At 50.4% G+C, this 24,624-nt stretch overlaps 1 protein-coding gene across 1 annotated transcript in view; it reads left to right on the top strand.

Annotated features, from left to right (window-relative positions):
- LOC129706079 (maestro heat-like repeat-containing protein family member 1) overlaps positions 1-24,624 on the top strand; it is a 100,440-nt gene that overhangs the window by 32,140 nt on the left and 43,676 nt on the right. Inside the window, 9 exon segments of the mRNA XM_055650055.1 lie at positions 7,906-8,019; positions 9,134-9,210; positions 11,365-11,487; positions 14,204-14,314; positions 14,843-14,987; positions 16,540-16,577; positions 19,215-19,356; positions 21,612-21,664; positions 22,041-22,154. Coding sequence (XP_055506030.1) covers positions 7,906-8,019; positions 9,134-9,210; positions 11,365-11,487; positions 14,204-14,314; positions 14,843-14,987; positions 16,540-16,577; positions 19,215-19,356; positions 21,612-21,664; positions 22,041-22,154 — 917 coding nt within the window.

The following is a 24,624-nucleotide window of genomic DNA, read 5'->3' as shown; positions in this document are numbered from 1 at the left end:
TAATGTCAAGGGGGGCCACAGAAAAATTAAAGAGCCCAAGGGGGCCATGAACTAAAAAAGGCTGGGAATCACTGATCTAGACTACACTTCTTCCCACCCTGCTTCGTGCAAAAACTCTATCCCCTACTCCCAATTCCTCCGTCTACGCCCAAGATGAGGTGTTCCATACCAGGTCATTTGAGATGTCCTCATTCTTTAGGCAATGGGGTTTCCCCTCTTCCATCATAGATGAGGCCCTCACTCGTGCCTCCCCGGTACCCCACAGCACTGCCCTTGCTCCTCCCTCCCCCTAGACGCAACGGAGACAGAGCCCCCCTAGTCCTAAATCTTCCACCCTATCAGCCGTCACATACAACACATAATCCTCCGACATATTTGCCACCTCCAACAGGATCCCACCACCGGATCCCCAACTACCTTCCTTACACGACGGTAGCTACAGCTACATCTTTCCCATCTCCACCCCCCTTTTCCGTCACTTCCGCAGAGGCCATTCCCCCCGCAAAACTCCCTGGTTAACTCATCATGTGTGAATTTGAATTTATAGTAGTTATAATTCCCAACCCAAATGCACCTATAGCGCCTTCCAGAGGCCAGGTCGAACAGACCAAAACGCAACTGACTTCTTCCCTTGCGACTGCAGAAGATGCAACACCTGTCGCTATACCTCCTCCCTCGACCCTGTCCAGTGACCCCGACAATCCTTTCAGGTTAGGTAGAGGTTCACTTGCACCTCCTCCAACCTCATCTACTGTATCAAGTTGTGGACTCTTATACATCGGCGAGACCAAACGTAGACTGGACGATTGTTTCGCTGAACACCTTCGCTCAGTCCGCCTGGACCAACCTGATCTCCCAGTTGCCAACCACTTCAATCCCCCTCCCATTCCCACACAGACCTTTTTGTCCTGGGCCTCCTCCATTGTCAGAGTGAGCCCAAACATAAATTGGAGGAGCAGCACCTCATATTTCGTTTTGGCAGCTTACATCCCAGTGGTATGAATATGAATATTCTCTCACTTCAGGTAACCCCGGCATTCTCTCTCTCTATCTATCTCCATCCCTCCCCCACCCAAGTCACACCAGCTTCAAAGTCACCTTGTTGAGACACAGCTAACAATGGCCTGTTTCCTTTATCATAGTTACTTTTTTGCATATCCATCATTCATTTGTTCTATATCTCTCTGCATCACCATCTATATCTTTCATTCCCCTCTCCCCTGACTCTCAGTCTGAAGAAGGGTCTCGACCCGAAACGTCACCTATTCCTTTTCTCCGGAGATGCTGCCTGACCCGCTGAGTTACTCCAGCATTATGTGTCTCTCCAGCAGCTGCAGTTCCTACACAAAACTCCTCTGGACCCTCTCCAGCGCCAGCACCATCCTTCCTCAGATATGGGGCTCAAAACTGCTTATATACAATATACAATATGTGCAGGAGTAGGCCATTCGACCCCTCGAGCCAGCACCATGGTTGAACATCCACAATCAGTACCCCGTTCCTGCCTTCTCCCCATATCCCCTGACTCCGCTATGTTTAAGAGCTCTATCGAACTCTCTCTTGAAAGCATCCAGAGAACCAGCCTCCACCGCCCTCTGAGGCAGAGAAATCCACAAACTCGCAACTCTTTGTGTGAAAAAGTATTTCCTCATCTCCGTTCTAAATGGCTTATCCCTTATTCTTAAACTGTGGCCCCTGGTTCTGGACTCCTCCAACATCGGAAACATGTTTCCTGCCTCTAGCGTGTCCAAATCCTTAATAATGTTATATGTTTCAATAAGATCCCCTCTCATCTTTCTAAATTCCAGAGTGTACAAGCCCAGCCGCTGCATTCTATCAACATATGACAGTCCCGCCATTATTAACCTTGTGAACCTACGCTGCATGCCTGCTGTGCCTGCATGGTTACTTTCAGTGACTGATGAACAAGGACACCCAGATCTCGTTGTACTTCCCCTTTTCCCAACGTGACACCATTTGGATAATAATCTGCCTTCCTGTTTTTGCCACCAAATACGGTCTGACCAGCTCCTTATTATTACACCCCTGTTTCATATTCTGGATCCCTGTTTTTATATTGAAGTGCTTAAAGGAGAGGTGTGTGGGGGCAAGTTTTTTTTACGGAGGGTGGTGTGCGCCTGGAATGTGCTACAGGGTGTGGTAGTTGCAGCCGATACAATCGTGGTATTTAAGAAGCTTATGATAGGCATATGAAAATGGAGGGACATGGCTTATAAGCAGGCAAATAAGAGTTGGTCTGGGCATTATGTTGAGCACAGACATTGTGGGCCGAAGGGCCTGTTCTTGTGCAGTACTGCTCTATGTTGTATGACCTCAAGGAGCCCTGGCTGAGAATGTGGATCACCCTCAGGCACGGGTGAGGTGCCGTTAAGCTGGGGGAGGGCTAATGTTGTGCCTTTATTGAACAAGGGCTGCAAATATAACTATAGGACCAGTGAGCCGACCATCTTAGTTTTAGTTTAGAGATACAGTGTGGAAACAGGCCCTTCGGCCCACCGAGTCCACGCCGACCAGTATTTTAACAATATCCTACACACACAAGGGACAATTTACATTTATACCATGCCGATTAACCTACAAACCTGCGTGACTTTGGAGTGGGAGGAGACTAGTACCCAGGGAAAATCCATGCAGTCATAGGGAGAACGTGCAAACTCCGTACAGACAGCACCCGTGGTCAGGATCGAAACCGGGTCCACTGGCGCTGTAAGGCAGCAACTCTACCACCGTGCCCCCCTGGTAGGAACGTTACTGGAGAGGGTTGTGAGCGATAGGATGTACATGCATTGGGGCAGACCGGTTGATCAGGGCCAGTCAGCATGGTTTTGTACGTGGGAGATTGAATCTCAACAATTCGGTTGAGTTGTTTGAAATAATAATAAGGAAGTTGAAGGAGGAAAGGCTGTCGAGGTAATCTATCTGCACTTCCGCAAGGTTCCTGATCGGGTTCTGTAAATTGCTTGTTCTAAGCTGCCCCCCCCCCCCCAGTCTGGTTTCAGTCAAAAACTACTGAATCAGTCACTTGATCAACTAATCTTTGCTTTGACGAAACACAATTACAGTTCCAACCACTGTACATAACCACCGCGGGTTCGATCCTTGTATCTGCCTGATCAAGGTCTCTAGGCCTCGCTCAAGCAGAGACACTCCAGAAGTTCACAGAGTCCTAAGCGCTCTCCCAGAAGATCGAGGCAGGACCTCGTGGTAGCGGACTTTTATATGTCCCTGGATCTCGAGGGGCCGAACCACATGGGGGTGGTCTCTATACAATCCAATTACAGATATCGATTAACCTCGTACTGTAATTGTTATATGGTTATATATAAATAAATTGGATAGGCATATGGATGAGAAGGGAATGGAGGGTTATGGTATGAGTGCAGGCAGGTGGGACTAAGGGAAAAAAGTTGTTCGGCACGGACTTGTAGGGCCGAGATGGCCTGTTTCCGTGCTGTAATTGTTATATGGTTATATGGTTATTTCACTAACCCAGTAATACAGTGGCTAATACATTGTATTCAAACAGTGTTTCTCAGAGGAAACGAACATCGCAATATTTGCCCTCATATGCATGAAAACCAGACAAGGCTCAATACCTCATCCAATCAACATTCAGTAAAGTAAAGCTTTGCAACATAATTTACAATTATTTACAAACTGTATGTCTGGCTTGCATTCATCCAATCCATTCTATGCATTTTGCACCAAATTGACCGGGTCTGCAGATGTTCCCATTCTCTTCCTGCAGCTCAGATCTGGGCTCTAGACAAACTGGCACAACTCTGCAGCTTGTCTCAGTTCCACAGGGAGCACTCAGGGAGCACTTTCAAACTGATCAAACGGCCCAGCAGCCCTGAAGCCTTTACCCAATTTTAAAGTCCTAGCCTCTCCAATCTGGCCAGGATTAACAGTTCCGCATGTAGGCTGCTCTGGAAGGTTAGATTGCACGGGATCCAAGGAGAGCTAGCCGGCCGGATACTGGAATTGGCTTCATGGTGGAAGGTTGCTTTTCGGCCTGGAGGCCTGTAACTAGTGCTGTGTCTCAGGGTGCGGTGCTGTGCCCGTTACTGTTTGTCATCTACATCGATGATTTGGATAAGAAAGTACAAGGCATGATTGGCAAGTTTGCGGATGAGACTTAAATAGGTGTTATCTTAGATGGTGAAATGGTTAAGGTCCTGCCCCACTTGGGCGACCTAATCCGCGAGTTCTGGCGAGTTTGCCCTCGACTCGTACTCGCAGCATGGTCGACACGAGGTCGTAGGAGGTCTTTGTAACTCTCCCTCATGCTCGAGAGTGGTCCCCGCGTACACGAGGCCTCAGCTACAGTGGCTTGCAAAAGTTTTCATAACCCTTGAACTTTTCCACATTTTGTCTCGTTACAACCACAAACGTAAATGTATTTTATTGGGATTTTATGTGATAGACCAACACAAAGTGGTGCATAATTGTGAAGTGGAAGGGAAATGATACATGGTTTTCAAATTTTTTTACAAATAAAAAACTGAAAAGTGTGGCGTGCAAAAGTATTCAGCCCCCCTGAGTCAATACTTTGTAGAACCACCTTTCGCTACAATTACAGCTGCAAGTCTTTTGGGGTATGTCTCTACCAGCTTTGCACATCTAGAGACTGAAATTTTTGCCCATTCTTCTTTGCAAAATAGCTCAAGCTCAGTCAGGTTGGATGGAGAGCGTCTGTGAACAGGAATTTTCAAGTCTTGCCAGAGATTCTCAATTGGATTTAGGTCTGGACTTTGACTGGGCTATTCTAACACATGAATATGCTTTGATCTAAACCATTCCATTGTAGCTCTGGCTGTATGTTTAGGGTTGTTGTCCTGCTGGAAGGTGAACCTCCGCCCCAGTCTCAAGTCTTTTGCAGACTCTAACAGGTTTTCTTCCAAGATTGCCCTGTATTTGGCTCCATCCATCTTCCCATCAACTCTGACCAGCTTCCCTGTCCCTGCTGAAGAAAAGCATCCCCACAGCATGATGCTGCCACCACCATGTTTCACAGTGGGGATGGTGTGTTCAGGGTGATGTGCAGTGTTAGTTCTCCGCCACACATAGCGTTTTGCATTTAGGCCAAAAACTTCAATTTTGGTCTCATCTGACCAGAGCACCTTCCTCCACATGTTTGCTGTGTCCCCCACATGGCTTGCGGCAAACTGCAAACGGGACTTCTTATGGCTTTTTTTCAACAATGGCTTTCTTCTCTCCACTCTTCCATAAAGGCCCGATTTGTGGAGTGCACGACTAATAGTTGTCCTGTGGACAGATTCTCCCACCTGAGCTGTGGATCTCTGCAGCTCCTCCAGAGTTACCATGGGCCTCTAGGCTGCTTCTCTGATCAATGCTCTCCTTGCCCGGCCTGTCAGTTTAGGTGGACGGCCATGTCTTGGTAGGTTTGCAGTTGTGCCATACTCTTTCCATTTTCGGATGATGGATTGAACAGTGCTCCGTGAGATGTTCAAAGCTTGGGATATTTTTTTATAACCTAATCCTGCTTTAAACTTCTCCGCAACTTTATCCCTGACCTGTCTGGTGTGTTCCTTGGGCTTCATGATGCTGTTTGTTCACTAATGTTCTCTAACAAACCTCTGAGGCCTTCACAGAACACCTGTAGATTAGATTACACACAAGTGGACTCTATTTACTAATTAGGTGACTTCTGAAGGCAATTGGTTGCACTGGATTTTATTTAGGGGTATCAGAGTAAAGGGGGCTGAATACTTTTGCACGTCACACTTTTCAGTTTTTTATTTGTAAAAAAATTTGAAAACCATGTATCATTTTCCTTCCACTTCACAATTATGCGCCACTTTGTGTTGGTCTATCACATAAAATCCCAGTAAAATACATTTACGTTTGTGGTTGTAACGTGACAAAATGTGGAAAAGTTCAAGAGGTATGAATACTTTTGCAAGCCGCTGTAGGTCGCGGCTGTTTTTTCAAAATGTTAAAAAATGCCCGCGAGTGAAAAAAGATCGCCATGGAAAAAAACGATACTTTTTTTACTCGTAGGTTTAGTCGTAGTGGGTCGTAGTAGGTCGGAATGTTAGTCGTAGGTAATCGAGGGTAGTCGAAGGTAGTCGTGGATAGTCTTCAACTTAGTTGAAGGAGGTCGAAGGAGATCGAAGGAGGTTGTCTTCACTCTCCACTATTCGGTGTCCAATTTTCCCAAAGCTAGTCGAAGCTGGTCTTCAACATAGTCGAATGAGGTCGAAGGAGGTCTTCAACATGTTATTTTTTCAAACTCTTCCAAGCTCGCCAATTAGGCCCCTTTATCAAGAATCACAGCGGAACCTTGATCAATTGGGCCAAAGTATGGCAAATGGAGTTTAATTCAGATAAATGTGAGGCGGTGCACTTTGGGAAGTCAAACACAGTGAATGGCAGGGCCCCGGAGAATGTTGTAGAGAACAGAGATCTAGGAGTACAAGCACACGTGCCCTTGAAAGTCGTGTAGCAGGTAGAGAGAGTGGTGAGGATGGTCTTTGGCACACTTCCTTTCATCGGTCAAGGACGTGAGAGTAGAATTTGGGACGAAGATGGGCACAAAAGGCTGGAGTAACTCAGCGGGACAGGCAGCATCTGTGGAGAGAAGGAAAGGGTGGTGAAGGAAAGGGTCTCGACCCGAAACCTCACCCGCTCCTTCTCTCCAGAGATGCTGCCTGTCCCGCTGAGTTACTCCAGCCTTTTGTGTCTATCTTCAGTTTAAACCATCATCTGCTGTTCCTTCCCACACATAGAATTTAGGACTTTGCATTCCAGTTGTACAAGACGTTGGTGAGGCCGCACATGGAGTATTGTGTTCAGTTTTGCTCACCCTGCTTTTATATCTTTCGTTCGACGGGGGAGGGGAGAAGAGGGAGTGACCGGGACAAGTCCTTGATTATGCCGGCTGCTTTCCCGATAGCAGCGTGAAGTGTAGATGGAGTGGATGGTGGGGAGTCTGGTCTGTGTGACGGACTGGGCTACACCCACACCTCTCTGCAATTTCTTGCGGCCTTGGGCAGAGCTGTTGCCAAACCATCCTGATAGGATGCTTTCCATGATGCGTCTGTAGAAGTCGATGAGAGTCGTTGGCTGTGGGGTGCGATTTGGGGTGGGAGATTGCAACCTTCACGTGGTCCGCCCTTTTTCAACGAATGCAATCAACCTGGCGTGCACAATCAAACAAGATCAAATAGAACAAGTTGTCCTACAACTTTAGGCTGTGCACGCCATACATGCACGCAAGACGAAGAAGGGTGGGATTTGGGGAGGGGGAGGTCACTTGTGAGGGTAGGATTTGGTGAAGGAGGGTTCATAAGGTCATAAGTGACTGGAGCAGTAGTAGACCATTCGGCCCACCAAGTCTACTCCGCCATTCAATCATGGCTGATCTATCTTTTCCCCTCAACCCCATTCTCCTGCCTTCTCCCCATTACCTCTGACACCCGTACTAATCAAGAACCTATCCATCTCTTCATTAAAAATATCCACTGGCCTTCTGTGGCAAAGAATTCCACAGATTCGCCACCCTCTGACTAACCAAATTCCTCCTCGTCTCCTTCCTAAAGGAACGTTCGTTAATTCTGAGGCTGTGACCTCTAGTCCACGACTCTCCCACTAGTGGAAACATCCTCTCCACATCCATTCTATCCAGGCCTTTCACGGTGGATGCTTTCTTTGATGCATCTGTTGATGTTGGTTAGAGTCGGGGTGGGATTTGGGGAGGGTGGGGGTGACAGTGAGGGTGTGATTTTGGGGAGGGGTGTACATGGTGTGATTTTGGGATGGGGGGGGTCGCTGGGGAAGGTGGTCTCGAGGGTGGAGTGGGTTTGAGTGGTGAACCAGCAGTGACCAGCAATCTCTTTCTCCTCCCCCTCTCTCCCCTAGCCTGCGCCTACACGGACAGACTGGTGGCCTTCCTGCTGCAGAAGCTGGAGGTCCACAACGAGAAGGTGCGCATCGGCACGCTCACCCTGCTAAAGCACCTCGTCAACTCCACCGGTACGGCACGCAGGGAGGGGGGTGGGGGAGTGGGCGGTGAGGGAGGTTGTGCGAGGGGGTGAGGTGAGGTGAGTCAGCGGGAGGGGAGGGGCAGAGAGGTGGAGGGGAGACAGCGAGGAGGGAGGAAGCAAGGGAGGTGAGAAAAGACGGGAGGTGCGACCAGTGATTAGAGAGGGAGGGGGGGGGGAGGCAAGGAGGAGGGGGCGCAGGATGCAGGAGGGGGGGGAGAAGCAATGAGGGGGGAGCGGTGGCGATGGGGGAAGGCGTGGGGGAGGGGCGGTGATGGAGGGGGGGTGATGGAGGGGTGGTGATGGGGGGAGGAGCGATGACGGAGGGGGGATGGGGGGTGGCGAGGGATTAAATGCAAGGGAGGAGGGACTTGGCGGAGGGAGGGGTGGAGGGAGGGAAAGGAGGCAAGGGAGGGGAGGCAGGGTGAGGAGAGAGGCAGCGGGGGAGGTGGAAGGGAGACGGGCTGTGAAGATTTACGAGGATGTTGCCAGGACTCGAGGGCCCGAGCTGTCGGGAGAGTTGAGTGGGCTGGAACTCTATCACTTGCAGCACAGGAGGATGAGGGGTGATCTTCTAGAGGTGTACAAAATCATGAGGGGAATAGATCGGGTGGACGCACAGAGTCTTTTTCCCCAGAGTAGGGGAATCAAGCACCAGAGGACAGGGGTTTACGGTGAAGGGGGGAAGATTGAATTGCAACCTGGCGGGGGATTGTTGATCACAGAGGGTGGTGGGGATATGGAGCGAGCTGCCAGAGGAGGCATAATAATACTTAAAAGTCATTTGGGACAGGTATGTGGAGAGGATAGGCAATAAGGCAGAGATAGACACATCCTTGATTAGAACAGTGTCAAGGGTTATGGGGTGAAGGCTGGGAAATGGGATTAGGAGGCAGTGATCAGCCATGATTGAATGGCGGAGTGGAGTAATTTGTGAGCGTGTGACAGGTGTAGAGGGGTATGAGCCCAACACAGGCAGATGGTCAGCATGGGGGTGTTGGGCTGAAGGGCCTGTTTCCGTGCTGTGTGACGCGATGAGATGTCTGGGTTGGTGTGGCGCGGGCCAGAGGCGACTCGCTCAATCCCTCGTATCTCCACCTCGGCAGCAACTCAACTGGACAGCAAGAGGCTGCTGCTGCTGACTGGCATGAAGCTGACCATCCAGGACAACAACAACTACAAGGTACCTGTCGCCTCCGGGGGAACACTCAGCCTGCGACTGTTCACCCCACTCTGACCCCCTGATCAGTCCCTCAGCCCCCAGTTACCTGATCACTGGCCCACAGTCCACCAAGTAAAACCACCCATCGCCATCTCAAATAACCCAAACAGTCTTTCCAGGTGAGGCAGCTCCTCCAGCCTCATCTACTGTATCTCCTGTTTCAACTTCTCTACATCGGCGAGACCAAGCGCAGGCTCGGTGATCGTTTAGCCCAACACCTCCGCTCAGTCCATTCGTAACCTGCCTGATCTCCCGGTGGCTCAGCACTTTAACTCCCCCTCCCATTCCCACACTGACCTTTCTGTCCTGAGCCTCCCCCACTGTCAAGAGTGAGGCCCAGCGCAAATTGGAGGAACAACACCTCATATTTCGCTTGGGTAGTTTACACCCCAGCGGTATGAACATTGACTTCTCGAACTTCAGATAACCCTTGCTTTCTCTCTCCATCCCCTCCCCCTTCCCAGTTCTCCCACTAGTCTTACTGTCTCCGACTACATTCTATCACTGTTCCACCCTCTCCCCCGACATCAGTCTGAAGAAGGGTCTCGACCCGAAACGTCACCCATTCCTTCTCTCCAGAGATGCTGCCTGATCCGCTGAGTTACTCCAGCATTTTGTGTCTACCTTCGATTTTATCCAGCATCTGCAGTTCTTTCTTACACGTTTTGTCCATGTCAAAGACCTCTGCTGTCCTTTGACCGCCACGGTTTTCACAAGCGTAGCACGCAACAAAAGCTCTTCTCTGTACCTCGGTACACATGACAACAAACTCAACTCAAACTCAAGATCAGATGGCATAGGAGCAGAATTTCGAGGCCCATCGTAACTACTCCGCCATTCAATCATGGCTGATCTATCTCTCCCTCCTGACCCCATTCTCCAGCCTTCTCCCCATAACCTCTGACACCCGCACTAATCAAGAATCTATCAATCTCCGCTTTAAATACATCCATTGGCCTCCACAGCCGCCCGAGGCAATGAATTCCACAGATTCACCACCCTTGAGTTTGGACAGAACGCTGTATCTCTCTGGGGAATGTGTGCTCTGATTTAACCCCTTGATGGTCTGGCTCAGTTTTTGAGGTTATTCTTCATTATGTTAGACTCTGTACCGATCAGTCGGTTGGCAGTCACCGAGGTACATTGTTGAGTAGAGTGACAGCCGCCGGGAAGAAGCTGTTCCTGGACCTACTGGTCCGGCAACGGAGAGACCTGTAGCGCCTCCCGGATGGTAGGAGGGTAAACAGTCCATGATCTGATCCCCCAGTTGCCAAATACTTTAATTCTCCTTCCCCATTCCCACACTGACCTATCTGTCCTGGGCCTCCTCCATTGTCAGAGTGAGACTCGGCGCAAATTGGTCCTCATATTTTGCTTGGGCAGCTTGCAGCCCAGCGGTATGAATATTGACTTCTCTCACTTCAAGTAACCCTTGCATCCCCTCCCTCTCTCTCCATCCCTCCCCCACCCAAGTTGCACCAGCTTCAAAGTCGTCTTGTTGAGTCTCATTGTCTGTAACCCGTTCTCACCCAACAAACAACTAACAAGAACCTGTTTCCTTTATCATTGTTACCTTTTTGCATATCTTTCATTCATTTCTTCTGTATCTCTCTACATCACCGTCTAAATCTCTCATTTCCCTGCCCTCTCTGACTCTCAGTCTGAAGATGGGTCTCGACCCGAAACGCCACCTATTCCTTTTCTCCATAGACACACAAAAGAAAGTCAGGCTGCAAAAATACATAATAGGGTTCCTTTAATTGTGTTAGGGAGTTCGACAGGAGTTATTAGGGAGTTAGATAGGCAGCTGCAAAAACAAGAAGGCATAATTGGGTGATAAGAAGGCATTACAGGATGTTAGTTCCGACATTGGAATGTCCAAACAATTCCTATCAGTATTTCTCTAGCATAGTGAAGGTCGATCTGTTCTTTACCAAACTAATACATTTGACTTAAAATGGCGGCTATAGCTAGAATAAAATGGCTGCCACCGCATTAACCCTCACACCGGCACCCACCTGTGTTCTCCGGAGGGGCTGGCTGAGCCGCTGAGGTACTGCTATTCATGATGAAGTGTTTCAGTGGAATATGCTGTGTGTGTTTGTGTTGCTGCAGGTGAGACGGATGCTGGCCCAGGTGATCAGTACCATGGCCCACCATGACTACCTGGAGCTGGAGGGCGGTGAGGCCATGGTGGAGTTTATCATCAAGCAGTGTGCCCTGCCCTGTCACCCGGAGGTACGCGCCCCTCCCTCACCCCCCAACACCGCGCGCCCGCCCCGGGGACAATCGGGCAGCACGATGGCCGGCGGTGGAGTTGCTGCCTTACAGCGCATGCAGCGCCAGAGATCCCGACCACGGGCGCTGTCTGTACAGAGTTTGTACCTTCTCCCCGTGACCCGCGTGGGTTTTCACCGAGAGTTTCTTCGGTTTCCTCCCACACTCCAAAGACGTACAGGTTTATAGGTACCTTGGCTAGGTATAAGTACGAAACTGTCTCTCGTGTGTGATGGATAGCGTTAGTGCGCGGGGATCGCTGGTCGGTGTGGACTCGGTGTGCCGAAGGGCCTGTTTCCGCGCTGTACGTCTAAAAAATAAAACCCCATCGGCACCCGTTCACATCCGTGCAGCGGGTAGACCTGCTGCCTAACCACGTCAGAGACCCCGGTTCCATCCCGACCCAGGGTGCTGTCCCCGTGGAGTTTGCACCTTCTCCCTGGAAGGTGCACAACTCTGGGTCGGGGAATCAAAAACCAGGGGACGTAGGTTTAAGGTGAGAGGGAAAAGATTTTGCGTAGTTTGCTTTAGAGATACAGCGCGGAAACAGGCCCTTCGTTCGACCTACCGAGTCCGCACCGACCAGCGATCCACGCACACTAACACTATCCGACACACACACACACGAGGGACAATTTACAATTATACCAAGCCAATTGTATGTCTTAGGAGTGCGGGAGGAAACGGGAGCACCCCACGCAGGTCACTGGGAAAACGTAAAGACTGCACCCGTAGTCAGGATTGAACCCGGGCATCTGCCGCTGTGAGGCAGCGACTCTAGCACTGCGCCACCATGCTGCCCACAAAGAAATGCACAAGAAATGCACAGTGGGGGGGGGGGGGGAGATTTAATAGGAAACCTGATGGGGCAAATTTTTCCACACAGAACGAGCTGTAAGAAGAGGTAGTTGAGGCAGCTACAATAACAACATTTAAAGGACATTTGGACAGGTACATGGATAGGAAAGGTTTAGAGGGATGGACACAAAATGCTGGAGTAACTCAGCGGGTGAGGCAGCATCGAGACCCGGAACGTCACCCATTCCCTCTCTCCAGAGATGCTGCCTCACCCGCTGAGTTACTCCAGCATTCTGCGCCTACCTTTGATTTTACCCAGCATCTGCAGTTCTTTCTCACACATTTAAGGTTTAGAGGGATATGGGCCAGATGCGGGCAGGTGCGACTGGTGTGGATGGGGCAGCTTGGTCAGGCTGGGCAAGTTGGGCCGAAGGGCCTGTGTCCGTGTTGTACGACTATGACCACGAGGGTTTCCACCCGTATCACAAAGAAAGTGCTGTTGGCAGGATGGCTGCCCCCTAGTGTGTAGGGAGCGGATGAGAAAGAGTATAGGGTAAAACTTGGTGACAAAACATAGAGCACATGGTATTGGGGGTAGGGTGTTGACATGGATAGAAAATTGGTTGGCAGACCGGATGCAAAGAGTAGGAGTGAACGGGTCCTTTTCAGAATGGCAGGCAGTGGCGATTGGAGTGCCGCAAGGCTTGGTGTTGGGGCCGCAACTGTTTACAATACATATTAAATGATTTGGAAGAAGCAAATTAGGAGCAACACTAGCAAGTTTGCGGATAATACAAAGCTGGGTGGCAGTGTGAGCTGTGAAGAGGATGTTAGGAGGTTGCAGGGTGACCTGGACAGGTTGAGTGAGTGGGCAGATGCCTGGCAGATGCAGTATAATATAGATAAATGTGAGGTTATCCACTTTGGTGGCAAAAACAAGGGGGCAGATTATTATCTCAATGGGGTTAGGTTAGGTAAGGGGGAGGTACAGCGAGACCTGGGTGTCCTTGTACACCGGTCACTAAATGTTAGCGTGCAGGTACAGCAGGCAGTGAAGAAAGCTAATGGAATGTTGGCCTTCATAACAAGAGGATTTCAGTATAGGAGTAGAGAGGTTCTTCTGCACTTGTATAGGGCTCTGGTGACACCACATCTGGAGTATTGTGTACAGTTTTGGTCTCGTAATTTGAGGAAGGACATCCTTGTGATTGAGGCAGTGCAGCGTAGGTTCAGGAGATTGATCCCTGGGATGGTGGGACTGTCATATGAGGAAAGATTGAAAAGACTAGGCTTGTATTCACTGGAGTTTAGAAGGATGAGGGGGTATCTTATAGAAACATATAAAATTATAAAAGGACTGGACAAGCTAGATGCAGGAAAAATGTTCCCAATGTTGGGCGAGTCCAGAACCAGGGGCCACAGTCTTAGAATAAAGGGGAGGTAATTTAAGACTTAAAAAAACTTTTTCACCCAGGGAGTTGTGAATTTGTGGAATTCCCTGCCACAGAGGGCGGTGGAGGCCAAATCACTGGATGGATTTAAGAGAGAGTTAGATAGAGCTCTAGGGGATAGTGGAATCAAGGGATATGGGGAGAAGGCAGGCATGGGTTATTGATAGGGGATGATCAGCCATGATCACAATGAATGGCGGTGCTGGTTTGTAGGGCCGAATGGCCTCCTCCACCTATTTTCTATGTAACTGTTGTGAATGGGTGTGAGCTGGTGATTGTGAGCTGGGTGGGCTGAAGGGCCTGTTTCCGTGCTGAATGTCTAAGTGAACACAGTTGTTGCGCTGCCCTCCCTGGGGCAGCTCTCTGCCGGTCTCGAGGATGCCCCGCTCATGACCCTGACTCTCCCCCCCCCCTCCGTGCCCCCACAGAACCCAAAGCCTCGTACCTACGACCCAGAGGAGGTGACGGAGGAGGGACTGAGGGACATGTGTGACAACATCCTCAACCTGCTCACCACCACCGTCAAGAGGATGCAGGAGGTGAGTCTCCCCCGTCCCATCACCCCCTACCCTGTCCTCCGTCCCCCCTCCCCCCCCCCCCCTCCCCCCTCTCCCCCCGTCCCCGTCCCATCGCCCCCCTCCCTCCCCCTGTCCCCCAACCCATCCCTCCCCCCGCCCATCCTCCCTGCGTCCGTCTCTGCCACAGGTGACGATAGTGGGGGGGGGGGGGTGGATCTCATACTCTGCAGACGGCCCCTGACCCCTCCCCTCTCTCTCCCTCCCCATCTCTCTCTCTCTCTCTCTCTGTCTCTCTCACTGTCTCTCTCTCACTCTCTCGCCTCTCTCTGTCTCCCTTTGTCTCTCTCGGTCTCTGTCTCTCTCTCTCTCTCACTCACTCTCTTAGTCTGTCTCTTTCTCTCTCATTATCTCTTTGTCTTCTCTGTCTTTCTGTCTCTGTCTCTGTCTCTCTCTCTCTCTGTGTCTCTCTCTCTCTCTCTCTCTCTCTGTCTCTCTCTCTCTCTCTCTCTCTCTCTCTCTCACTGCCTCTCTCTCTGTGTGTCTGTGCAGGTCCTATGGCCCTTCCTCCTGGAGTTTGTGATGCCCGTGCAGTACTTGAATGCTCTGGCCCCTGTGTGCCGCAGCCTGGCCTACCTGGGTACAAAGAGGCAGCAGGCGGGCAGCATGGAGGCCCTGCTGGACTATGCGGGGAGAGGTGAGTCACGTCAGCACAGCCGTCCAGTGGTCTGATAACAGCAGGGAGAAGCTACTCCTCAACCTGGTTCACTTTAGTTTAGAGATACAGTGCGGAAACAGGCCCTTCGGCCCACCGTGTCCGTACCGACCAGCGATCCCCGCACACTAACGCCATCCTACATACACGAGGGACAACTTACACTTATACCAAGCCGATATAACCGACAACCCTCTACATCTTTGGAGCGTGGGAGGAAACCGCAGATCTCGGAGAAAACCCACGCGGTCACGGGGAGAAGGTACAGACTCTGTACCCGTAGTCGGGATGTAACCCGGGTCTCCGGCGTTGTGATGCAGCAACTCTACCGCTGCGCCACCGTGCCGTGGGTGGTACACGCTCTCAAGCTTTTGAATCTTCTGCCTGACGGGAGAGTGGAGAAGAGGGAATGACGGGGGGGGGGGGGGGAGTGAGTGCTCCTTGATTATGTTGGCTGCTTACCCGAGCCAGCGTGATGTGTAGATGGTCGATGGAGAGGCTGGTCTGTGTGGTGGACTGGTGCTGCGCCATAGGCCCGGGTCCCACCCTGACCTCGGGTGCTACATGTACGTTCTCTCCATGACCGCGTGGATTTCCCCCGGGTGCTCCGGTTTCCTCCCACACACCAAACGTGTGCAGGTTTGTCAGTTAATTGGCTTCGGTAAAAATTGCAAGAATTTGTGTGTAGGATATTGCTAGTGTACGGGGAGATCGCTGGCCGGCATGGATTCCAAGGGCCTGCTTCTGCGCTGTATCTCTAAAGTCGAAAGACTCTGCAGTTTCTTGCACCCACGGCCAGAGCTGTTGACAGTGGTAAACGGTCTATGGTGGGGTTTGTGTGGGAAGGAACTGCGGATGCTGGTTTACTCCGAAGATAGACGCAAAATGCTGGAGTTACTCAGCGGGTCCGGCAGCATCTGGAATGGGAATGGGTGACCCTTTTGGAAGATGGTCTGTCTATAAATGACAATTAACTGTTTGGATGAATTGCTGTTTTGAGGATCTACGGAGATGCTTTGTAAAATCATTTATAGTGAGCATGTTATTAAGCTCAAGTACAAAATGCGCAAAGCCTCCTTTAGTGTACGTTCAGTTTATTGTCACGTGTACCGAGGTACAGTGAAAAAACTTTTGTTACGTGCTATCCAGTCAGTGGAAAGACAATACGTGACTGGGACAGTCACGGTGGCGCAGCGGTAGAGTTGCTGCCTTACAGCGCCGGAGACGCGGGTTCGATCCCGACCTTGGGTGCTGTCTGTACGGAGTTAGTACGTTCTCCCCATGACCTGCGTGGATGTTCTCCGAGATCTGCAGTTTCCTCCCACACTCTAAAGACGTACATGTTTGTAGGTAAATTGGCTTGGTTAATGCAAAAATTGTCACGTGTGTGTGTGTGTGCGGTAGTGTTAATGTGCAGGGATTGCTGGTCGGTGCGGACTCGGTGGGCCGAAGGGCCTGCTTCGTGCTGTGTCTCTAAACGACACTACTCTAAACTAGACTATTTACCTTTCACTTCTCCCTGCTCTCTCCGCAGATCTGCCAACACCTCACGCCTTGCTGACCCGCCTCTTGGTGAGTGGTCTCCCATCTGGAGATACGGTGGGACTGGGAATGGCCACACAAAGTGCCCAGGGAGAGGGTGGAGGGGCTGGTGCTGAGGCTGGGAGGGAACTGTGAGGGGTGGATCTGCTTGGATTTAGAAGCAGCGGAAACTTACCGCGTGTGAGGCAGGAAGTTGTGTGGCAGCTCTATATGACTTCGGTTAGGCAGCGTTCAGCGTATTTTGTGCAGTTCCCGATCGTCCCATTACATACAGGAAGGAGCGGGCGTCCGCTGTTACCCGAATGCTGCCTGGTTCAGGGAGATATTAGCAAAAAGGGGAATGTGTTGGAAGGAACTGTGCATGCTGGTTGACACCAAAGATAAACAAAAAACATGTCTGAGGAAGGGAGTACTGGCTCTCCAGAGGGTCCAGAGGAGGTTCACAAGAAAGATCCTCGGAATGAGTGGGTTAACCTACGATGAGCGTTTGACAGCACAAGGCTGTACTCGCTGGAGTTTAGAAGAATGAGGGGGGGACCTCATTGAAACGTACAGAATAGTGAAAGGCTTGGATAGAGTGGATGTGGAGAGGATGATTCCACTAGTGGGAGAGTCTAGCACTAAAGGTCATAGCCTCAGAATTAAAGGGTGTTCCTTTAGGATGGAGACGAGGAGGAATTTCTTTAGTCAGAGGGTGGTGAATATGTGGAATTCTTTGCCACAGAAGGCTGTGGAGGCCAAGTCAGTGGATATTTTTAAGGCAGCGATAGATAGATTTTTGATTAGTACGGGTGTCAGGGGTTATGGGGAGAAGGCAGGAGAATGGGGTTCGGCGGGAGAGACAGATCAACCATGATTGAATGGCGGAGTAGACTTGATGAGCCAAATGGCCTAATTCTGCTCCTATCACTTATGATCTTATGAAAATGCAGGAGTAACTCAGTGAATGAGGCAGCATTTCTGGAGAAAAGGAATAGATGACGTTTTGGGTCAGGAACCTGTGTCTGAAGAAAGGTTTTGACTTGAATCGTCACCTATTCCTTCTCTCCAGAGATGCTGCCTGACCCGCTGAGTCACTCCAGCATTTTGTGTCTGTCTTGGCTACAAGGAGAAGTTAGAAAGACTTGGATTATTTTCTCTGGACCTTTGGAGGCTGAGGAGAGACCGGATAGAAATCTGTAAACTAGTGACAGATCTTGGTTAGTGTAGACAGTCAGAACCTTTTACCAAGGGTGAAAATGTCAAAGGCACAGCTTTAGGTGAGAGGGGCAAAGTTCAATGGAGATGTGCGGGGCAGTTCTTTGGACAGACAGTGTGTAGGAAGGAACAGCAAATGCTTGTCTGAAGAAGGGTCCCGACCCAAAACGTCACCTATTCCTTCTCTCCAGAGCCGCTGCCTGTCCCGCTGAATTACTCCAGCATTTTGTGTCTTATCTTTGGTTCAGACAGAGAGTGTTGGATGCCTGGAATCACACTGGTGGTGGAGGCAGTGGCGATACTGGACTGAGATGGGGAGAAACTTTTTCACCCAGAGGGTTGTGAATCTGTGGAATTCTCTGCCTCAGAAGGCAGTGGAGGCCAATTCACTGGATGTTTTCAAGAGAGAGTTAGATTTAGCTCGTGGGGCTGACGGAATAGAAACATAGAAAATAGGTGCAGGAGGAGGCCATTCGGCCCTTCGAGCCAGCGCTGCCATTCATTGTGATCATGGCTGATCGTCCCCAATCAATAACCCGTGCCTGCCTTCTCCCCATATCCCTTGATTCCACTAGCCCCTAGAGCTCTATCTAACTCTCTCTTAAATCCATCCGGTGACTTGGCCTCCACTGCCCTCTGTGGCAGGGAATTCCACAAATTCACAACTCTCTGGGTGAAAAAGTATTTTCTCACCTCAGTCTTAAAATGGCCTCTGGTTCTGGACTCTCCCAACATTGGGAACATTGGGAACATTTTTCCTGCATCTAGCTTGTCCAGTCCTTTTATAATGTTATATGTTTCTATAAGATAGCCTCTCATCCTTCTAAACTCCAGTGAATACAAACCTAGTCTTTTCAAATCTTTCCAAGGGACATGGGGAGAAAGCAGGAACGGAGTAGTGATTTTCGATGATCAGCCATGATCGAAGGGCTGAATGGCCTACTCCTGCCTATGTTTATTTTATTTTATTTTTTGTTTAGTTTAAAAATATATTTTTTAAATATTTATATTTATATATATATATATATATATTTATATATATATTTCATTTATTTATAGATATTGTTTATGACACTTTATAAATATTTTTGTTTTGTTTTTTGTACGCCGTTTCACACTTGCTTTTTATTCTTTTATTCTGTTCGAAATAAAGAATAAAATAAACAAATAAATAAATGAATGAATGATATGTTTCTGTGTAGTGGCGTTATGACAGGCGCATGGATATGCGGGGAATAGAGGTATATGGATCACGTGCATGAGATTAGTTTAACGTGGCATTGTGTAGGGCTCACACAGACATTGTAGGTGGAAGGGTCTGTTCCTGTGTGGTGTTTAGGGGAATGAGAGGCCACACAAGCTTACACCCTCCCCGCAATGGCAGACGGGTGAAGTGTTGAGGTGGGTGGGAGGGTGAGACCTGCCCTGGGTGTGTGTGTGTGTAACGTGAGCTTTGCTTGACTCCGCCAGGTGCTGTCGTCGTTCCCGTACCGCGGGAGAGGTCGAGGGGTCCCGGCGCTGCGGCTGCTGCAGGCCGTGTCTGCGCTCATACACCCCCAGCTGGGGAGGGTGTGGGACGACGAGCTGCCCCCTCTCATCCAGCACCTGGAAGGTACCGCAGCCCACCCCTGACTCCCACCCTCTCCTCGCTGCAGGTGCTGGAGCGGACTGCCGATGCTGGCCAGCTTCAGTGACAGGCAGCATCTCTGTAGAGCAGGAATAGGTGACCTTTCGGCTCGAGACCCTTCTGCAGACTCAGGATCTGAAGGCTCTCGACCTGAAACGCAACCCATCCGTGTCCTCCAGAGATGCTGCCTGACCATACGCGTACTCCAGCACTTTGTGTCTGTCTTTGACAGCGAAATGGTCTGAAGAGGGTCTCGACCCGAAACGCCACCTATCCATGTCCTCCAGAGATGTTTCCTGCTGTATGAATGACTCACTGGCTATATTTAGGGCAGTACGTTAATGTGTGACCAATAGGAATTGCAGATGCTGGTTTGTTTACACTGAAGATAGTAACGCAGCGGGACAGGCCGCATCTCAGGAGAGAAGGAATGGGTGACGTCTCGGGTTGAGACCCTTCGTCAGACTCAGTCTGACCCAGTCAGTCCCAGATCCAGACCCAGTCTGAAGAAGGGTCTTGACCCAAAAGGGTCACCCATCCCTTCTCCCCAGAGATGCTGCCTGCCCCGCTGAGTTACTCCAGCATTTTGTGTCTATCTTCAATATCTGCAGTTCTTTCCTACACTGTATGAACATTGAATTCTCCAACACCAAGTAACCTCCCCGAGTACCTTCAGCAACAGACTGGTCCCTACAAGGGGCCGCACAGAATGCCATAGGAGATCCTTTTACCCTGTGACTTATCAACTCCTGCCACTTCTGTCGTGGGGGTGACTGACTACCACCCCTCACCCCCCTCTCCCCCACCTTTGCACATCCCTCATCCTGGACCTTTCCGCGGGCTAATTTAATTTCATATTTGTGCAATAATACATATGTGTACAGGCAATGAGACCCAACAAGGCGACTTTGAAGCTGGTACGACATTGGTGGGGGATAGATGGAGAGAGGGGGGATGTAAGGGTTACTTGAAGTGAGAGGTCAATGTTCATACCACTGGATTATAAGCTGCCCAAGAGAAATATGAGGTATTGTTCCTAAATTTGCATTGAGCCTCAAGGGCCTGTCCCACTTTCACCACCTGATTCACGACCTTTTTTACTCGTGGACATTTTTCATCAGGCTAGAAAAAACGCCCCGACCTACTTGATGCCACGAGTACCTACGACTAGCATCACGGCCTACGTACAACCTCGTGATGACCATGCTGCGAGTTAGTACGAGTCAAGGGCAAACTCGGCAGAGGTCGTGAATTAGGTCGTGAAAGTGGGACGAGCCCTTCACTCTGACAATGGGGGAGGCCCAGGACAGAATGGTCTGAGTGGGAATGGGAAGGAAAATTAAATTGTTCAGCAACTGGGGGAGGGGCTGTTGTGACTGGGGGAGGGGGAACAAGGGTGGAGCTGCGGGGTACTGAGAGGGTCAGGCAACATCTATGGAGAACGTGGTTAGGTGACTTTCACACACAGAGGGTGGTGAGTCTGTGGAATTCTCTGCCTCAGAGGGCGGTGGAGGCCGGTTCTCTGGATGCTTTCAAGAGAGAGCTAGATAGGGCACTTAAAAATAGCGGAGTCAGGGGATATGGTGAGAAGGCAGGAACGGGGTACTGATTGGGGATGATCAGCCATGATCACATTGAATGACGGTGCTGGCTCGAAGGGCCGAATGGCCTACTCCTGCACCCCTTGTCTACTGACGTTTCAGGTCAGGAACATTTCCCAACGTTTTAGCTCAGGCCCTTGAGTGCGGGCAACATCCTCGTGAAGCTTCTGAGCCACATCCATGTGTTGACGTTGACCAGGCTTGGACACTCAGGTCCAGAGAAGGGGAATCTGAGGAACAGGATCTACCCGAGTCGCGGAGAACCGCCTTGGGGATAGCCGGCATGGCTCTGTGCGTGAGAAATCACGTCTCACCAAACGTATTTAGACTCGAGAGATGCTGCGCGGAAACAGGCCCTTCGGCCCATCGAGTCCGTGCCGACCAGCGATCGAGGAAGGAGCTTGCTCTAGTTCAATGATGATTCCTGTTTTTTGAAGGAACTGCGGGAAGCAGGGAGATGGCGGGAAGCAGGGAGATGGCGGGAAGCAGGGAGATGGCGGGAAGCAGGGAGATGGTGCTGAGCTAGACAGTGATGGAGGGGTGGAACGGCCTTGAGGCACGTGGCCAACTCACCTCGTTCTTCTGTCCATCGGCCCTCCTCCTCCCGGAGTCACATCCCTGTCCCTTTCATTCCCACAGAGAATTCCGAGGAAACCTTAGCTCAGAGGCAGTGGGAGGACAAACTGCTGCTGGTGAGTTGGGGACGAGAGTGGCGGAGGGAGGCAGCGACTCCAGTCCGTGCCCAGGTCTCTCGGTCTGGCCCTCTGTCCACTTCCCACCCTGCCCCTCCCCCACACTTCCACCCCCTTCCTTTCCCCCCCACCCTCTCTCTCCCTCCCCCCACTGCGTCAATGTCCCCCCTCCCTCCCCTTTCGAGACCTCGCCCCTCCCTCTCCTTGTCCCACTCTCGACCCCCCCCCCCTCCATTCCCTCCGTCTGAAAAAGCCTTCCCCCCCCCCTCCACACTCCCCTCCTCTCAGTCACTATCCCACTGCTCCAGTATCTGTCTCCCCCCCCCCTCCATGACCCACTCTTTCTCCTCCTATCCCCCCCCCCTCCCCCCCACAGCTCCTGTCCCGGAGCCTGGAGACGGTGACTGCGTGCGATGAGGGCTGGAGCTGCCAGCTAAGTGAGGAGATGAGCCGACACCTCCACCACTACAACAGCTTCCCCCAGGAGAAGGTGAGTGTGGGGGCCGAAATTGACTGTCATAATATGTGAAGCGCCAAACACCAAAATACATCAAATCCCAACTGCCCCACCATAAGGTCATATAGGATAGGGGTAGAATTAGGCCATTCGGCCCATCGAGTTCATTTCAAAATTCTTTTATTTGTTTTAAAATCGTTGAATGGGCTCGCCCCACCTTACCTCTCTGAGCTGCTCCACCTATATGCTCCTGCCCGGTGCCTCAGGTCAGCTGATCAGCTGCTCCTTGAGGTACCAAGGTCTAAGCGGAAGCTCAGAGGGGATAGAGCCTTCTCTGTTGCTGCCCCGGCACTCTGGAACACCTTGCCGTTGCACATCAGACAGGCCCCCTCACTGTCCATCTTCAAATCCTCCCTAAAAACTTATTTTTATTCTTTGGCTTTCGACACTGGCTGAGACATTGGTCCTGTTCTTAGTGCTTTTAATGTCTTTTAATTTTTAGTGTGTTTTTTTATAGTCCTTCGTTTTACGGTTTTTAATGTTTTGTAATAGCTTTTTGTCCATGAGTTCTCATGTACAGCACTTTGTGGCAACTGCAGTTGTTTAAAGTGCTTTATAAATAAAGTTATTATTATATTATTATCAAGTCTACTCTACCATCAGGGGAATAAATAAGGTGAACACACAGAGTCATCCAGGGCAAAGGAATCAAAACCTGGTGGTCACGGGTTTTACGTTGAGTGGGCGGTCACGGTGGCACAGCGGTAGAGTTGCTGCCTTACAGCGAATGCAGCGCTGGAGACCCGGGTTCCATCCCGACTACGGGTGCTGTCTGTACAGAGTTTGTACGTTGTCCCCGTGACCTGCGTGGGTTCTCTCCGAGATCTTCCGTTTCCTCCCACACTCCAAAGACGTGCAGGTTTGTAGGTTAATTGGCTTGGTAAATGTAAAAATTGTCCCCAGTGGGTGTAGGATGGGGTTAGTCTGCGGGGATCGCTGGTTGGTGCAGACCCGGTGGGCCGAAAGGGTCCGTTTCTGTGCCGTATCTCTAAACTAAAAGGGGAAAGATTCAATAGGAAGGCGTGACTCGTGAGGCAACGTTTTCCACACACAGAGCGGTGGGTATATGGAACGATTGCCAGAGGTGGTTGAGGCAGGTACGATTGAAATGTTTAAAAAACATTCAGACAGGGAGGGTTGGAGGCATATAGGACAAATCTAAGTGAACGGTACTAGCCTCTCGACCTGGGCGATTGTACTCCATGGCCTCTACATTGACCGCCCCCTGCCCCTGTCAGGCTTAGTTTAGTTTAGAGATACAGCGCAGAAACAAGCCCTTCGGTCCGCCGAGTCCGCACCGACCAGCGATCCCCGCACACTAACATAGAAACATAGATATTAGGTGCAGGAGTAGGCCATTCGGCCCTTCGAGCCTGCACCACCATTCAATATGATCATGGCTGATCATCCAACTCAGTATCCCGTACCTGCCTTCTCTCCATACCCCCTGATCCCTTTAGCCACAAGGGCCACATCTAACTCCCTCTTAAATATAGCCAATGAACTGGCCTCGACTACCTTCTGTGGCAAAGAGTTCCAGAGATTCACCACTTTCTGTGTGAAAAAAGTTCTTCTCATCTCGGTTTTAAAGGATTTCCCCCTTATCCTTAAGCTGTGACCCCTTGTCCTGGACTTCCCCAACATCGGGAACAATCTTCCTGCATCTAGCCTGTCCAACCCCTTAAGAATTTTGTAAGTTTCTATAAGATCCCCTCTCAATCTCCTAAATTCTAGAGAGTATAAACCAAGTCTATCCAGTCTTTCTTCATAAGACAGTCCTGACACCCCAGGAATCAGTCTGGTGAACCTTCTCTGCACTCCCTCTATGGCAATAATATCCTTCCTCAGATTTGGAGACCAAAACTGTACGCAATACTCCAGGTGTGGTCTCACCAAGACCCTGTACAACTGCAGTAGAACCTCCCTGCTCCTATACTCAAATCATTTTGCAATGAAACCTAACATACCATTCGCTTTCTTTACTGCCTGCTGCACCTGCATGCCTAATTTCAATGACTGGTGTACCACTAACGCTATCCTAGACAATTTACAATGATTACTCCTGCACCTATTGTCTATTGTCAATGGATTGATTGTAATCATGTATTGTCTTTCTGCTGACTGGTTAGCACGCAACAAAATATTTTCACTGTACCTCGGTGCACGTGACAATAAACTCAACTGATCCGACTGAATTGTCTTGCCCACTTCCTTAGTTCATCTAGATCCTATTGTAACCTTAGACAGCTTACTTCACTGCCAACGGTAGACACAAAAAGCTGGAGTAACTCAGCGGGACAGGCAGCATCTCTGGAGAGGAGGAATGGGTGACGTTTCGGATCGACACCCTTCTTCAGACCCGTCCACGTGGACTTTGGCAAGATCTTTGCACCACTCTCTGTGTGGAAAAAGTTGCCCCTCAGGCTTCTACTAAATCTCTCCT

The sequence above is a fragment of the Leucoraja erinacea genome, chromosome 2, assembly GCF_028641065.1.
Source record: "Leucoraja erinacea ecotype New England chromosome 2, Leri_hhj_1, whole genome shotgun sequence".
In the NCBI taxonomy this organism is placed as follows: Eukaryota; Metazoa; Chordata; class Chondrichthyes; order Rajiformes; family Rajidae; genus Leucoraja; species Leucoraja erinaceus.
The sequence above is the reverse complement of the archived record's forward strand: the minus strand, read 5'-3'. Positions and strand labels throughout refer to the sequence as shown.